This window comes from Anabas testudineus, chromosome 3 (genome assembly GCF_900324465.2).
Source record: "Anabas testudineus chromosome 3, fAnaTes1.2, whole genome shotgun sequence".
In the NCBI taxonomy this organism is placed as follows: domain Eukaryota; kingdom Metazoa; phylum Chordata; class Actinopteri; order Anabantiformes; family Anabantidae; genus Anabas; species Anabas testudineus.
This window is the reverse complement of record NC_046612.1, coordinates 4,727,732-4,745,500: the sequence shown is the minus strand read 5'-3', so window position 1 is coordinate 4,745,500 and position 17,769 is coordinate 4,727,732. Positions and strand designations below refer to the sequence as shown.

At 38.4% G+C, this 17,769-nt stretch overlaps 2 protein-coding genes across 2 annotated transcripts; both read left to right on the top strand.

Annotated features, from left to right (window-relative positions):
* The first annotated feature begins 952 nt into the window (after positions 1 to 952).
* On the top strand, positions 953 to 7,197 carry srgn (serglycin). Its single transcript, XM_033325936.1, has 4 exons — positions 953 to 1,151; positions 2,645 to 2,786; positions 6,091 to 6,317; positions 6,408 to 7,197. The coding sequence occupies exons 1-4, from the start codon at positions 1,097 to 1,099 to the stop codon at positions 6,491 to 6,493; spliced, it is 510 nt and encodes a 169-aa protein (XP_033181827.1). The 5' UTR covers positions 953 to 1,096; the 3' UTR covers positions 6,494 to 7,197.
* Positions 7,198 to 8,357: 1,160 nt separating this feature from the next.
* Positions 8,358 to 16,964, top strand: vps26a (VPS26, retromer complex component A). The gene is made up of 9 exons (XM_026378544.1): positions 8,358 to 8,445; positions 9,848 to 9,997; positions 10,480 to 10,555; positions 11,361 to 11,517; positions 11,995 to 12,159; positions 12,903 to 13,009; positions 13,266 to 13,367; positions 13,504 to 13,613; positions 14,365 to 16,964. Exons 1-9 carry the CDS (start codon positions 8,443 to 8,445, stop codon positions 14,476 to 14,478), a joined length of 984 nt encoding a protein of 327 aa, XP_026234329.1. The 5' UTR covers positions 8,358 to 8,442; the 3' UTR covers positions 14,479 to 16,964.
* The last annotated feature ends 805 nt before the right edge of the window (positions 16,965 to 17,769 follow it).

Genomic DNA, 17,769 nt, shown 5'->3' with positions numbered 1-17,769 from the left:
GTAATAAAATACAGACCCACGTGATTACATTCACCCAGAGTTACACAGCAGATTAGATCAGATTAGTAATACTAAATATAATCAACAAATAAATAAATATACATTCATATAATTTTGAATTAAGCATAAAGAAGAGGCTAAAAGTTGGAGACATGTTAAAACTGGGCACCATAGAGAACATGTGTATAAAAAAACACCCAGATTAGTTCCACTGTATAAAAATATATAAATATAGCAAATGTCTTTGTTTCTGTTTTCTCTTGGTCAATAAAGGTGATTTTTTTCTATTTTAGTCTTTGGTTTCAGTATATTCCTCAGTCCTCTAAAAAAGAACTATAATCCAGTAATCATTTTTATTTCTATTTATTATATTTAATTGATGCTAATATAACAATATTGTATTGTATTTTGATGTTTAATGAATATTTTAAACCTAACAATGGTTTGGAACCGGCAGTGACTCCAAGGACAATTACATTTCCACATAATAAATGCTCTTCCCTACAAGAAAAGAGGATCCAGATGCTGTTGTTGCTGTGTTTCTCTCATTGTCTGTTATTCCTTGTGAAGTTGAAGGAAATCAAAGTTAAACTGGGTGAAACCACAACTGAAGGAATGTAAAGGGATGATACATGTCTTTCTCTCTGGATGATCTGAAGAATTTAAAAGACCAAACTGAACTGAGCTGAATTCATCTAAAAGCAGAAGCGTAAACAGATGCTATCTTCTCCTTATCTAAATGAACTCGCAGCCAATTAGAACAAAAATCGCTTCCTCTCCATCATCACAATCAGAAACACAGATTCCATCTTGACAGCAGCTTTGTGGTATTTCCCTCTGTGCGTAGTTACGCAAACTCCGAACCTGATATCTGGTATTTGTGGCAGCTCATGCAAAAGTTTCCACTGAGGATGTTCTTCAGCACTTTCTACACTTCACGATTTCAGGAAACCATGACGCACTAGAGGGCTGAGCTCTGTACGAGGACTGTCTGAGGCAGTTTACTCTATTTCTTCATCACACAAAGACGCGTCGTTGGGAAAAGGAGTGCCTTTCTATTTTCTCGGTGTTTTGATCAGAAGAGACAAATTGGAGGATGAAACTGGTTCTTTTGCTTGTTCTCTGCTGCCTCGCCTTACATAACGGAAAGGGTAAGACGACAATTTAACATTAAACATACTTCTTTAACTCTTCATGTGGAGAGAAGACGTCGTATTACCTTTATTAGGACTTTATTAAAACTTGTAGTGGAGTTTGATTCTTTCCTGTCAATAACACAATCCTGGGGCCACCAGGGGGTTTCTGAGCGACCTAACTTGGCCTAATTGTTCCTCTTTCTGAGTATTTGATTTTCTGTGTCAGCGTTAGTTTTACCGTAACTGACTTGTGTGACTCATTTCACGGTTTTCTGTCCTCATTAATTTTGCTGATAGTAGCTCACCATCCTCCCACCTGCGCAACAGACTAAAACTCTTAAACCCATAAAAACCCTCAAACTTTACGCACATTAAATATTCTGTTCCGCACAGTTGCGCGTTAAGATGGACACTGAAGTGGAAACTTGGAAACGTGTGAGAACCCCGACAGGGTCTGCGTCGTATTAACACGGAAAGAGTTATAGGCGTTTAGTTTCGATGTGACTTGTTGAACACTGTGGGTTTTTTGGATGTGACACAAGAAGGCAGTGTCCTGTGTTTAACAGAGATGAAGGATGGTGCACGGGAAAGTCCTTAAAACTTAAATAGTCCTGTGATGCGCTCTGATGGAGTTTCAGATCATCACACAGTTCAGACATGATGAAACCTTATTGTACTGTACTTCACCTTGTCTTCTTCTCATAATGACTTCTTTGCCAATTACTAGTTGAAAATCAGTGTTTGAGCAAAGTCAGTGTTTTATTCAGTAGCCTAGAATTTAAAAAAAAGATAAAAATGACACTATATTTTATTGTAGGTGTAAAATAACACAGCAAACTGTACAAACACTTGACCCTCACACAGCCAACAGATTAGTATCAGTATATATTAGTATTACTGCGTTTCACAAGTATTTTTACTGTAAAGTCAGCCACTGACACATTTCCCACAGACATCACCCATCTTAATCACACAACTGTCACACTTATTAACTGTCTATATGGCAGAGACGTGGCAGATATATGATCTGTAAATACCGCCAACCCATGTCAACTTTTCAGATCATTGTTTAATTTAAAAATGTTCAAAAAGTTCAAGAAGCAACTTTTTTAAAATGTTTTAAACAAAGTGTGGATAAAACAGGAAATAGGGATTTTGGAAAAGCCCCTTCTGCACATTGTGCTGTCTGAACCCTGATGCTAACCACTTATCTGTACTGGATTTTAGAGGAAATTAATTGTTTTTAGCATCAGATAAGCACAACAGTCAAATTGTAATGCTGTGAATTCCTATTGTATCACAAGAGTAAACCAGTCTGAGGCCCCTCACAGCAGCCGTCACTTTACCCTGTTGCAGAATAATGTTGAAATCCCCTGAAACATTCCTCAACGTAGAAATACTAATTGTCATGCTAAACCGATCCAGATGTTACTCAAGAGACCTCTGAAGCAAAGTGTTGCATAAAATGTTGCATGACAAAAAAAGTGACACTTTTTTTCTGTCTACAGGAGCGCCAGCGAATGCCAGGTATAAGTTTGTGAGATGTACCCCTAACAGCAACCAGGCCAACTGTGTGACTTACCAAAGTCCAGAGGTGACATGGAGTCCAGACCTACCAGCCAAAATGCCTGCTTCAAGTGCAAAGCATCTGTAAGTGTCGTGTGTGTGAGGGTACATGCTTGGGATGTGATGGTTTCTTTGTTTAGTGAGTTGTAAATTGCACAGAGAAGGTGAGAGTCTCCTGGTCACAGTGAGTTCACATCAGTGTTAAAATGAAAAAAACCAAAACCATCTCTGTGAGAATATAGTTTACTGTTGTTGGGTAAATGCATACTTTAAATATAGAAATGCTGATTCTGCTTTGGATGTGTTACCTTGGTTAACACAATCCAGTCACCCAACTTCTGTCCGTGTGTATCTCTCTGTGTGCGTTCATGTTGTGTGTTTGAGAGAGAATATGTAAGTGTGAGGTAGGTGGCCAAGAAAAGCCAAAATAGAAGTCAACGTGGAGGGATAAAGAAAGACAGAGGACAGGGAGGTCAGAGCTGCAATAAGAAGGATCTGCAGAGTTCATGGCCTGTTTCACATCGTCACAGAGCACAGATGTAGGAGTATATCAAATTTAAAGAAACAGATGTTGATCTGCGGCCAGTTTGGCTTCACTTCTCAGCAGTGTGGAATGAAGGAGAGGAATGCTGGTACTTTATCTCCACTCACAGATGATTTAATCCAGATTATTATGTGGATTCGTGTGATATGCATATTGTATAGAAGTGTACATTATAGTGCAGATACACCGATCAGGATCAATATTAACACGGACAGCTGGAGCCAATGTTGTGGTGAATGGATCAACAGGACCAAACTGTAACGCTGACAATAATCGACAGGTGTCAAACCCACAGTGCTTTGCCACAAATGCCAGAGACCAATGAGAGTTCTTCTGTCCCCCACATTAAAGTCAGTGAGCCAGATTTATTGTAAGGGCTTTGTTTAAAATCAAACTATTACAGTAGATTTGTCATGGCAAGGATTCAAATAAACTTAAAGGAATCGAGAGCGCTGTTTCCCATAACACATCTTTCAGTGCTCAAGTTCCGCAACAGGTTATAAATAGTTCCCACTTTGTTTCAGGAGTCGCACATATTTTCATGCTTATGCCTTAAATGGTTCATCGAATTCTCGCTGCTTCTGAGCTGACAATTCAGTTTTGATGTCCAGTTAAAGTCATTAAATTCAACTGGAATGTCTTGTGGAAGGTATGTAAAATATAACATACTGCGAATTTGTCCTCTGTGTCTTTAAAAAGACATATTCACACTGCACGCTCCTCTTTGGTGTGCAAGGTTCATCATTTTTGTTTCCTTCTCACCAACTTCTTCACAGTTTTTATTTCTGTGAATACATGGAGGAGCTTTATTCTCATTCAGTGTGTTCAGATGTGTTTTCTAAATCTATTAATTTGTGATGTCTGCTGTTTGAGTTAATCACATTAAGTCAATAATGTCGAAAGTTAAAGACGTTGCAGTAGAGAATTCCCCCTTTGTGAACAATGCTTCCTTGCAATATTGGGATGGTAACTTAGTAAAACTTTTTGTTACTATCCCTGTTACTAAATGGCTCCAGCTTTGCAGCTATGTTCACATTTAGTCATTTAGCAGACGCTTTAATCAAACCAAACTTACTAGCGAGGTGCAAAGCAAGCAGGAAAGCCAAGTCAGCAAGAAGACCTTGATAGCAAAGTGCCAGAATAAGAAATGTTTCCGTTTCGTAAGATGTAAGAGGCAGATTAGGGAGGATTTTTGTAAGAGCAGAGGAAGGGCCAGATATGTCTTTAGCAGTTTACTGAAAACTGGGAGTGAAGCTGCTGAGCAGGCAGAAGTTGGCAGCTCATTCCACCATTAAGGAAGCAAGGAATGGTAGACCTAGATGAGGATGTTAAGGTAGGAAGGTGCTGGTGAGTTGACCACTCTGTAGGTGAGTGGCAAAGCTTTGAACCTGAGGCAGGCAGCCAACAATAGTGTGACATGTGCTTTTTGGCTAATCAAAAACCAATATGGCGAGGTTTGACTGTACGCGGTTAGATAGACCTGTTTGAAGGGCACTGCAGTGGTCAAGATGAGCTATGACTAGTGCCTACACATGGAGTTAGTAGCATATTCAGAAACGTGGCTCTGATGATTGGTTCAAATACGAAGCCATATGACGTAATGTGACTTATGTGGAAGGTTAAATCCTGATAATCAGATAAGTGATTTAATAATTTTTAATTTTTGATGAGAAGCAGGACTGTGCTCCATCACTCACTATACATAGGAAGGGTCTTCTGGAGAGCTCTTAAAGGCTTGAATAGTAAGAGGATGAACATTCACAGCACATCATCAGTTTCCTGTTTTAGTGTTCGTGACTAAGACACACTTGAAAATTGAGAACTTTTCTCTCAGCTTGTACGACTTGTTTAGATTTAGCCCTCAGTTTCCTCTTTGAAAACAGGAAATTTGCAGAAATGAATACCACAAATCATAATTTACTCAACTTCTGTAAACAATGATGCACTGTAAATAATCAGCAGATAGATCCAATAGAAATAGTCCAAAAAAAAAAAAAAGGGAACACACGACCGCAAGCACAGTAGCAAGTGGAGGGTTGGAAGCAGAGTGAATGAAAGATAACCTGAAAAAGAAGATTATTCTAATAGAAGGTTGAGTTTATAACGAGGAGCTTGATTAAAATACCAAAGTGTCAGCACCTTGCAGGCCACCACTGTTGCAACTCACACTGAACAGGAAGCCTCAGGGAAGTGTAAGAGGAAGTGGGCTGTAACGCCTACAAGGCTGCTGCTTCTGGTCTATTGTTTTGCATCCGTGTTTAATCTTTTACACATATTTTAAGGGTAATGAATTATAATCAGTGATTATAAACAGAGTATTTATACAGGAATAAACCTAAAATCTTAGCTTTGTCTGCTTGGCAGCATTCCTCGACATATTAAAGACCTAGACATATCATGACGGGTTACGTTAATTCTGTTTACAGACAAAATAATGCTGCTTCAGGCTTGAGGTCATGAGCACATCAGGGAGCTGCTAGGTACTGATATTTCATCCTAAAACAGTTTAAAGGCTCTGCACACAAGTGTTTTTACTGTATTTACCAATTATAAGAGGCGACCATGGCTCAGTTTGTAGGGCAGTCGTCTACCAATCCCAGATTCCTGGCCACAAGTCAGTGTAGCCCCAAACTGCTGGCATCTAAAATAGGTACCATTAGTAGGAAAATACATAACATAACATAATCATATCAACTCTCAGGTGAAGTTATTTTACTTAGTTGCAGCTTGTTATGCAGTGAAAATATAACAATGGAAAGAGAGTGGGAGTATTTACTGATCTGTTGAAGTTAAACAGCCTAGTACAACCCACAAAACTATATTTGAATCTCATTGTGTTTCCAGAGAGGCCGAGCCTGTGGAGGATGAGCATCCAGACAGGGAGGGGGATGAGGAGGACGAGCTGGAAAAGGAGGAGTCGCAGCTGATCGGTGACGAGGGGGAGTCCCCCATATCCGATAATGGTTCTGGTTTTTTCGAAGGGTCTGCAGATACATTCATCGCAGATCAGGGTTTTATGACCACTGAAAGTGAGACAGGCTCTGGAGAGGGAGACATGGACCTATACAAAGGTAATTATAGATTTCAGATTTCACCTTTGGGTGTTGTCCCATGTTTTTCTGCTCCATAAAGTCTGATCCATCCTTGTTTTCTGCTCACAGGTGAGGATAAATCCCCCTGGCCTCTGGTCTATGAGGCAAAACCAGAAGAGCAGGAACTCAAAGAAGACCACCTTCTGCAGCTGTAGACTGTACACCCACCCTGTCACAGACACACACACATACACAAGACTAGCATATGTTTTATTTCTGTAAATCAAAGAGTAAATTTAATTATTCTTGTCAGGGGCCAAAGAACAAGTACAGTAGCTTCCAAAGTTAGAAGACTGCTCTGTATAAATTTACTTTAATGTAGTTTTAGTGCCTACATTTGTGCTTTCTTGTGTAAAAATGTGGAAGTTGGAAAATGCTTTTTAGTAGAACCTTTTAAATATGCTTTCAAATAAATGTAATATCAGTGTATGTACTGAATTATAAACAGTGATTATAAACAGAGTATTTATACAGGAATAACCCTAATTTCTTAGCTTGGCAGCATCCCTCGACACAGTAAAAACTGAGACATATCATGTTGGGTTACTTTAATTCTGTTTGCTTTCAAAAAAATGTAATATCAGTGCAATACTATGATGCCTTTTTCCATGCATTTCTCACTTCTGTTTGGGAGACACACACAAAAAAGACTTATTTATATTATTTGATCCCTTTGACACTTTACACATACTCAGGAGGGCTATGCAACCTATCTTTGAATCGTCTGGTCTGCAAGGCTGAACCGATGTAAACTGGAACTATTCACAATATATTTTATGCAAAGAATTTCAAGATGACCTGTGTTGTCTAATTTGCATTTGAAATATTTCCATTAATAAAAGATTATAACAATATCCAATATTGTTTTCAATGTATTTTGTACTAGCTACTTTATTATTTTGTTCTGGTGTCTATTTATTGTAGCTTTAGTCAACTGTGCAGTTTTTCCAATCACTGGTTTAAAAAATATTGATTAATGAAATGTTGAGCTAACTGAGAGTCTGGTTGATAAACTGGCAGTCTGATATGGTTTCTAGATGATTACAGATATATTATTTTAGTGTTTCAAGCTATTACAGCAGAGAAATGACAAAGATATGTCTGAACAGTGGCATCAGCTACTGTAGTTGTCCACCAGAGAGCACTGATGATCCTAATTTTCAAACGTGATCAGTCCCACTGAACGCTGGTCACAGTTTTAATAATCAGAAAGACCCATATTAAAAATGATGCCCGTTCACCAGAAATCATGCTTTTTGAACAGTTTTCCTAAGATTTCTCACAGGAAAACTGTTCAAAAAGCATGATTTTGCATCATTCACCTGAGAACACACAGTTAAAACAACATTTAAACAACCTGTGTAAACCCAGAAAGACTGGAAGTCTTTGTTGCTGTTGTAATGTATTTCCACACTTTACTTTATATTTTACAATATTTCCCTCTGTAATGAGGTGGAGGCAAAGTATAAATCATCATAAAATACTTTATTAAAATAATAATACTTGATTAATCCTTTCAGGAAAATGTGGTGGACGTGCAGCTGCATTTAAGGCACTAATGGTTTAGGGTTCAGGGTCAGTGGCCACACATTGGGGTATTAGGAGTCAAACCACCAACCCTGGGGTTTGTAGACAGCGGCCCAACCAACTGAACCACTGCAAGGAGTTAAACATTGAAACAGCAATCAACTATTTCCCATGGTAATCAATAAAGTGTCAACCTAAAAACAAAAAATGATAATGGTAAAGTGCTTCATAAGTGTACTTAAATTCAATACTTGTACTTAAATACAACACCTGAGTAAAAGTACTTCTTCCACTGCAGTTCAGTAGCAGTAGAACCAATGAGTTGACAAAACATTTTGTCATTTTAAAAAGACAAACCAGTTTCTTAGTGGATTATTTCAAGAATGCTTAGACTTAGATCACAACTTCAATTTGAAAGTAAAGGATCTGAAATGGTCGGTACTTTTGTGGAGCCCTACCCCGCCCAGGCACGCACATGATCCGGGTCACATGACGGTGAGCCTCGGCACTACCTCCTGGTTCAGACCGACAGGCTACACGGAGCGAGGCTAGCTGTTAGCTTCAACTGACGGCCGAGATGGTGAGTGTAAAAACAAGCACTAGCTGTTCGGGCTGCCTTAAAATGAACTGTAATGTAAACTCATAAAACCTAAAGTTAACATAGAGTCATGGTTTTAATTGACAACAGGTATTTAAATTTTAATTAAGGTTAAACCCAACAGGAAAGCTAGCGAGGTTTGTATTAGCATTAGCGACGTTACGAGGCCGTTTCCCAGCTATGGTTTCTCAGCCATATCCTGGCTGACCAGCGGCTCAGCAGCTTTATTTGCCTTTTATTGTGATATTAACTAAGGATGTCGACTAGCTAATAATTAAAGCAACTCCAACATGCGTACATGTTTGCTTCTAATAAGCTAAAGTAGCTAGATGTTAGTTTTAGCCAACGCTGTTGGTTAGCTTGGTCTAATGTGAAGTTGCACCGGAGCTGATGTTAAATTACAGCAACAACTTTCAAAATTACTTAAATATTTTTACTGTTTAGTGGCTGATTGTTGATTAAATGTGTTCAAGGCTAAGTTGCAAAAATTGCAAGCTCATATCCACTGACTTTGATACAGGACTGTGTGTTTACCATGTGTTTGTGCTCTTATGTAAGCTAGCTCACTAACTAGTTTAGTTTAAGGGTGGCTGATATTTATTCTATATTTTTACACAGTATAATAATATCTAAAGTGTTCCACTCATGTCGAGCCACTGACTGGTCTCATGAAATCTTGATGACCGAGCTAGTTCCTCCAGATTTGCTGTCCCTGCACATTGAAGCATGAGTTTGTGACTTTATGCCAGCTCAGAGGAAAATAATGTGGCTGTGCATCTCTCATAGTGAAGTAGTGACTAAATATAATTTATATAAACAGGGTGGAACTATTGGGATTCAGGTGCTTCAAACATCAGCCTGTGTGTTCAGAGCACACCCATCATTGCCCTTCATGTGCACAGTTCACTTCAGCTGTGGTGGTGTTTGTCATTATTGTAGACCCCCTTTCTTTGTCATTAGAGGCCACAGAATGTGCATATATCTGTCCATATTCTTCTGCATCTGGCATTCACGCCATATGACACCTTGCTTCCAATGTTTTCTTCTTGACTTAGTTATTTATCTTCTTAGTGAATCTAAATCGAGTTTGCAGGTATGTCTCCGACTTGGCCTAATGTTTTGTTTGTTTTGTTTCAGTAAGTTGGTAATTGTCCTAGAATAAAACAAATGTAAATGTTATGAATGTGGAAGAAGACTATGAACAGCAAATCTCATTGTGCTTAGAAAATGTAAACATCATGATACCACTGTATACCCCAATTTACTATGATTTACAAGTTAAGCTATTCATCTGAAAATCCACCAACTAGGAAAAAGTATACTTTTGCACATGTTATTCAGTATTTTTCTATATGCAATAGAGTGTTTTCTATGATGTTTTCAGAGTTTCCTAGGAGGTTTGTTTGGGCCAGTATGTGAGATAGATGTACTGCTGAATGATGCAGAGAACAGAAAGACAGCTGAGTTGAAGACAGAAGATGGGAAAGTGGAGAAACACTACCTGTTCTACGATGGAGAGTCTGTGTCTGGCAAGGTGAACAATTCTTTATAAGTACAGCTCTCCATAATCGTCAGCACACACATTAAATAGGGTTTGAATTTTATTATTAAAAATATTTATTTATTAACACTCAACACATGATAGACTTCTGTGCAATACCCCCCAGTCTATTTTGGGATCCTCTCTTTAACTGACTCCAGTGGGAAATTAAGATTTCTGTGATGCATATGTGAATTTTGTTCTATGTTTAGGAACCACAAGTAAATCAGCTGACTGAGCAGCTATTTGCTTTCTACCATCATAACTTAGGGTTTTCTAAACAGTTAAACCTGTTTGGGCCAGCACTTGTATACAAATACTTAATAAAAGTGTATATAATTACAGTACTACCAGATCTTATGTGCAGTAACAAGGGATAGGTCTTGCCAAAGATGTATATGTTCAGAAAAAAGAGGATGTTTTAGTTTTTCTCTGTCAGTTATAAATTGATTGTGAAAAATGTTTTTTGCCTCCAGGTGAATCTTAATGTGAAGCAGGGAGGAAAACGACTCGAGCATCAGGGAATACGCATCGAGTTTGTTGGACAAATAGGTGAGCTTAATTAAACTGATGCATTTGTCATTATCTCTCTGTTATCGCTCACTTTTCCTTCTTTAGGCAGACACATGAGAAGCTAAATGTTATATAGAGCAAAGATAAACTAATCTAACAATTATTTTGCTTGATGTTAGTAGGGCAGTGCCCACAGGCACATTCTCCTTAACACTGACTAGCTAGCTGTGTGGAATATTTGAAATGCCAAGTCAGGGCATTGGCCTGTGTAGCTGTAACACTTCACAGCCACAACACAGGATTTTCTCACGTGGCTAAAGGGTTTAGCAGAGCATGTGGTTGTCATGTGTAGCCTGCCTCAATGGAACTACATCTTTTTCCAACTGTATTTGCAGTGAGAGCAGAGTGCTGAATCAAGATGTTATGAATCTAATAGTGAGAAGATCAATTTTGGCTTTAAGGAAAAAAACGCTTCATTTTTAGTAGTTGACAGACCATTGTGGAAACTACCATCACGTCTTCTCTTATTATAGTACAAATGTATTGTATTCTTGTGTATGCGTGCCTCTCCCTCCATCTTAAATATGTATTACACTGCACTGTGCTTTATAACACCATTGCATTTTATATTAAAAATGTGACCGAAGGGAATTGCAATATATTTATCTAAACTTACACCTACCTACAGCATAAGATCTGTGTAAATCCAATGCAGAAGCATACGTCAGGTTTGAGGTTTCAGGTGCCCTGCAGATGGAATGAGCTGTGGAAAAGACTTGTCATACTGTGAAACTATGACTTGTGTGTGTGTGTAGATTTTCACAGATTTTCTTCTGTCTTTCAGAACTGTTCTCTGATAAGAGCAACACCCATGAGTTTGTGGACTTGGTCAAAGAGTTGGCTCTACCTGGAGAACTTACCCAGAACAGAAGCTATGACTTTGAGTTCATGCAAGTGGAGAAGCCTTACGAGTCCTATATGGGGGCAAACGTCAGGCTAAGGTATACTAATAAAGAGCCTGTAGCTTCCATACATTATTATTATACACATGACTATTTTAGTCACAGCCACACCTGTTGTTTTTGCATGCAGTCAGTTATCCAAGTCTTACAGCAGTAAACTATGCAAACATAGGAGCTTTTATCCAGCTCATCCTGTGCTGTTACCACACTAGAGGGAATTTCCATCAGGAATAAATGAATAGGTTGCTGGTATCAGTACTGCTAGCAGTAGTATGGGATTTATTTACAGGAAAAAATATCATTAACTCTCTAAAAATAATTGATGCATATGTTTTGTTATATGGCTTTAGTTTCACAAATGTGTAAATCTGAAGATTTCCTCATGTTTTTTCTGTTAAGGTCAACCAGTGACGACAATCAGTTTATGAACAAATCATTTTAAACTTAAATCTAGTGCCATACAGTTTCCATACAGCTGTCACAGATTGATACAGTGGCATAACAACTTTCTTGCAGGTATTTCCTCAGGGTGACAATAGTTCGTCGTCTGTCTGACTTAGTGAAAGAATACGAGTTAATCGTCCACCAGTTAGCTACTTACCCAGATGTCAACAACTCAATCAAGATGGAGGTCGGCATAGAAGACTGTCTTCACATTGAATTTGAATACAATAAATCCAAGTGAGTATAACTCTAATACTATTGAAGTCTTCCTCTGCTGTGAAAACCCAAAAGACCATGAGTTCTTTTAGTAGCCGATGGTTGGAGAACAAAAAGGTTGATGGCTGAAATATGACTTCATTTTTTCTCTCCTTTTGCATCAGAAGAAAATACAGTAATTCAATTCAAATGCAATTAAGACACAAATATACTTGATGTAAACAAGCATTTAGTTAAACATGTGATCATTAATTTAAAAAAAACAGGCTTTGGTAACATGGCTGACCTACATTTCATACTGTCCCTGAATGCCTCACTAGTGCTGCATTAGTGTTTCAGGGAGCCACTACTAAAATGTGGGAGACTCCTGGAAGAGACATGGGTTGTTTGTTATTCAGAAAGTTAGTGCTTGTTTAACAGGTGTTAAGTTATTTATTGGCTTTGTACTCGGTTCTATTTAATATACTGTAACAAGTATAACAACATACCATCATAAATTATTACAGGCTCACCTCACCTCTGTTCTCCTACCTGCTGTCCACTCTGTGTGGAGGAGCTGAGCTCTCTGTAATCACAGAGAGGAGAAGCAGCAGCAGAAACACCAAAACTCTATTTTCAGCTCTGCCACATTCATACATGGCAATTTTCAGCTGCATGCACATGAAATGCTCCCATTTTCAGTGTAGACTGCTGTAACGATCTATCAGGCGACCAGTAGAGCTGACCTTGACTGAGTCTGAGTTCTTGATGTCTGTCTGTGATAGATACCACCTTAAAGATGTGATTGTTGGGAAGATTTACTTCCTGCTGGTCAGGATCAAGATCCAACACATGGAGCTTCAGCTCATCAAGAAGGAAATAACGGGCATAGGTAAGAATCCAGGGTAGTCACAAACAAAAATGAACTAACCCATATTAAACACATGGATAAGCATGGTTGAACCTGTAAGGACCAGCAGCATGGCGGTTCTAGCTGTGTAGTTCATCACTGTTGAGCTTTTTCTAGCTGTAAACTGCTCGAGTTGGTTTAGTCTTCTTAAGATTAATTGGGTCCCAGTAAGAGTAAAGAATCCTGTCAGCTTTGCTCCACTTTACCACGTTATATCAGCTGTTGTCCTCGTTCTTAGGTCCCAGTACTACCACTGAGACGGAGACGGTTGCAAAATATGAGATCATGGATGGTGCTCCAGTTAAAGGAGAATCAATTCCCATCAGACTGTTTCTTGCAGGTAAGAACTCTTCTCACCCGTTGACATATTGTTATCTCATATTGTCAGGGTGCCGGCTTTCCTGTTAGCTTCCTTATTTTTATTATTTTTCTTGAAGTTAGAGTGACAGCCTATCGCATATTTTGTTTCCTAACAGGATACGACTTGACACCGACCATGAGGGACGTCAACAAGAAATTCTCTGTACGCTATTTCCTTAATCTGGTGCTGGTGGATGAAGAGGACAGAAGATACTTTAAACAACAGGTAACACAGTTCAACACACAGTAATAGCAATCTACCAGAAAGATGTTATCTGTGCATCTGTAACAGTGTGTAGCTGATAAGATGCTTCTCAGGTCGAGAACATCAAACATTAAAGGAGAGAAAACTGGTGCACACTGATAAATTAGCTGCTTTAATGGTGCAAACAAACGGGACCAGTATTTCACACTGTAGTTTACAGCATATTTATCACTGTGCACCAGTCTTATCTTCTTTAAATATTAGGACGTCAGTGAGCTGTTTCCCCAACTCTGTATGCCGTGCCATGTATGTAATCTAATGCAATTCAATTCAGCAGGTTAGAATTGAACTAAGGTAAAACGTAGGTGATAATTCTACTATGTTTATTATTGAGGTTATAGTGGCTGGAGGAGTCATACTGGAGTACATAATATTAGGAGGTGACCCCTCATTCATTAAAAATAGAGCAGCCAAGACATTAGAGCTGCTGTACTGGATCATATTAAACTGTGCATGTGTACATAATGAAGCAGGCATATATATCACCATTCATTTTCAGGAAGCAAATGCAAGTTAAATTTCAAGGACACACAGAGTGTGTTTTAGTGTGGAACATTGTAGATGAAAACTAATTTTACACATTTTTCCTTATGACTGTTCAAGTGTGCTTTAGCATTCCTGTATTTTCTTTAGTCCCTTTTTTAATTATCTGCCTTTATATGCATCTGCCTACTTTTCCTTTTCTACACTTCATCCCTGTCTCTGTCTTTAGGAAATTGTTTTGTGGAGAAAAGCCCCAGAGAAGCTGAGGAAAAGAAACTTCCACCAGCGTTATGAATCGCCTGAGCGAACCCAGCCTGTTACTGCAGAGCAACCAGAGATGTGAGGGCGATGCTATAAACTGAACATACGTACAGACACACCCCAACTCTTCACTGCTGAACAGCCAGAGGTTTGAGCGTTGCCCCACTCTCCCCCTGGACTGAGAAATGTCTTTGTACATGAATACACATAACATACCTTTACCTTCAGGCATCCCCCCTCACATCACAGCTTCAGGTATGAGGCTGTTATACCGCCACCACTCTTCCCCCAGGACTGAAACACACTCACATACAGACACACGAGTCTGCTGAATGCAAAGTGCAGTGCAAATCAAACTGATCGAAGTAAGAACAGAGAAGCAGCCTATTTGATCCCGGTGTCTGAAACTGAAACACACTCAAGCACACACAAGCGAAGCCATACAGTCTTAGTTTGGTGAATGCATAATAAAACAGGAACAGCAAAGATGGAAACGAGGAGATGGCTGCAGACGACCATTATATTATTTATCCCTCTCTTCTGCTTCTTTTTTTTTTTTTTTTTTCTGATCTGGATGGGACAGCCAGTAGTTAAAAGTATTCAAGACGTGGGGATCAGCCTGAGTGGAGGATTTGAGATGCTTAGCTATGAGTCAACACTCGTGGTCTCTGTATTCATGTGTTTGAGCTACAATGATGTCACTGTGCTCTCATTGTTGCAACAGTCCTCAGGCTCCACTTTTAAGACAGTGCCCACTTATTTGGGAAATTGGCGGTTTACAGCAACAAATGTCCATCTTAACACAAAGTTAATGCTATATCTCATATAGAAACATATTCCACTCTTCTCATTTTACACAAGAAAATGTTGTGATCCAACATGGACATTATTATTTCAGGGTCATTAATTTCATACAAATATTTAACTACATCAAAAAGAGTTGCAACTAAGAATCTGTTTCATATTCGATTTATCTGCAGTCTGAGTTAATTAATTGTTTAGCTTAAATGACATTTACTAACAACTATGTAATAGAAAGATTAGCCACAAATGATCACAAGAGTGACTGTTTGAGGTTTTTCCTTTTAAAATGAATTGATCATCAAGACAGCAGCCAGTTGATTGATCGGATGAATGGAATAGTTGTTGCAGCTTCAGCCTGTACTCTTTAGCTCAGTACAACATTTCAGTTTCTAGTTAAGGTGAATATTTGATGCAGTTTCGACTGAAGTTTGTCAGTTTACTACAGGATCGCCTCCGAATTTAATTTGAATGACTGATTTATGTCTTTCTAAAGTCAAGATGTTTCTCTTGAAATGTTTAGTTTGACTTATACATGTTGGTTTATTTATCAGTAACCTTGAACAATTTAAAAAACATGTTGTTTGTCTTCCAAAGTTATTTTAACGGTTAAAATAACATAAAAAGTATGTGGATACAAGAGGGGAATCAAGTTTCAGTGCTTCTCACCACACTGATGAAATGGCAGTTTATCTCAATTCAGAGTAAGATATCTCGAAGCATCTAAACATGAAATGTGTTGAACTAAATGCTTTGTAGAGAACGTATTTATGGTTGCTGGATTGAACCTTTCATTTGTCTTATCCAGAGGGCCTCTGCTCACATTCAGTTTAAAGAAACAGATCTTCAACCTCTAAAATTCAAAGTTTTGTCTGGATACTTTCAAAGTTTTTACATCGACGCACACTAAACGGTTATTTACAGTTGCTCAGTAGAACAATGGTCGGCAGGCTGTAGACTCACTGTTCGCCTTCTAGACAGGCTTTTGTTGGGCCTGTTGGTGTATTCAGAATATTAATGTAATAAATGTTCATGTCTGCTGTTGGAATCACTGGAGGTGGTGCAGCATCAACATACTGTAAAGTCCAACAAGGTTCCACTGTGATGCTCAGACCGGCAGTTTAGGTCCTGCTTTAAAGACACACAGAGAGTTTGGTAATGTTACCAGTCTTGTGTGTGAGGTGAATTCTCCCTTAATCACTGATCTGCGGTCAGTTTTGCACTTTTCGCCACAGATACTTAACTGTAACTTTATAAAACTGACGCTGAAATGAAACATCACTCAAGGACTTCACCTCAGAGACATGTGTCTAATGGAAATCCTATCATTTATATATTTTACTTATACTTGATTTACGATATTTGTTGCTTTTTGTCGTTCATGTACAACTCATGGCGTCATGATATGTTTCTTAAATGTCCAAACTTCTTCACATTATTGTTCACCTACATTTGGTTTTTCCTATTTGGGAGAACTGTAATTTATTTGCAAACGATGCTTTGTTTGGCTCTGTCTGACAGATATATTTTCTGTATTTCTGATGCTGTACACGTGGGGTTTGTTTGGTGTGTCCTTTTAAGGAAATGAAGAAACACTTAAATGCCAAAACTCTCTGCCCCTGTCTTATGTACTGCATGTTAATCTTTACACGATGTCTAATCATGCCATGAACGTGTGTATGTGTGTGTGTGATAAAATGTGTATATATACACTAAACACAAATGTATAGCTACAATGGATGGTCAATAAAGCAAATTTATACTGTATATTTGGTGAACACTCATTTTTAAGTGCTGTTATACTAAGTATATACTACAGCTACAGCCACTAACAAAAATGGTGTAAGTTCAGGGAACAGGTCAGTATTACAGGATATTAAAGGGAAAATGTATGTATGAGACTTGAGACGTGAGATCCTGACTGGCCTCGTTCCATCAATGAAAGAAAGATCTTCAAAAAGGTCCTCTGATATTGCAGTTACCAAAATGGAGATATTTGAGGTCACAGTGGACTTGACCTTTTACTGTAATAATCAAGTGAGTTGATCATCAAAGTGAGCCACTGTGCCGAATCTGAATAAGGTCTCTTGTATAGACAACAAGTACATCAGCAAAAACAAACAGTGCTGCTTTATTAGACTATATATCTTGTCATTTGACCAAATTCTTTAGGGAATTAGCATAAATTTAAAGTGTGGAAATAATTAAAAAGGTTTTGTTTGTAAGGTTGGCTGTAGGCTCCATCTCTGTGACTCTCTGTTGACGTACATGTGAGGCCCCTTTTTATCAGATTGTATAAAGACATTTGTGCTACAATTTATTTCAACAGCCTTTTAACACTGTACCAATTTACCTTGAGTCATGCTGACACCAAGACAATTTCCTAATTTTAAATATGTTAAAAAATGACCTTAACCTTTGTTTACTTTTCCTAAACTGTTACAGCACAATATATTTGTCATTTACATTTTATACGCTTATTAAAATCAAGCTGAAGCTGCTTACGTCATACCTTTTACTTCCTATTTGATGCTGACCACACCCTCCCAGGTGATGTCACAGGTACTAAGTT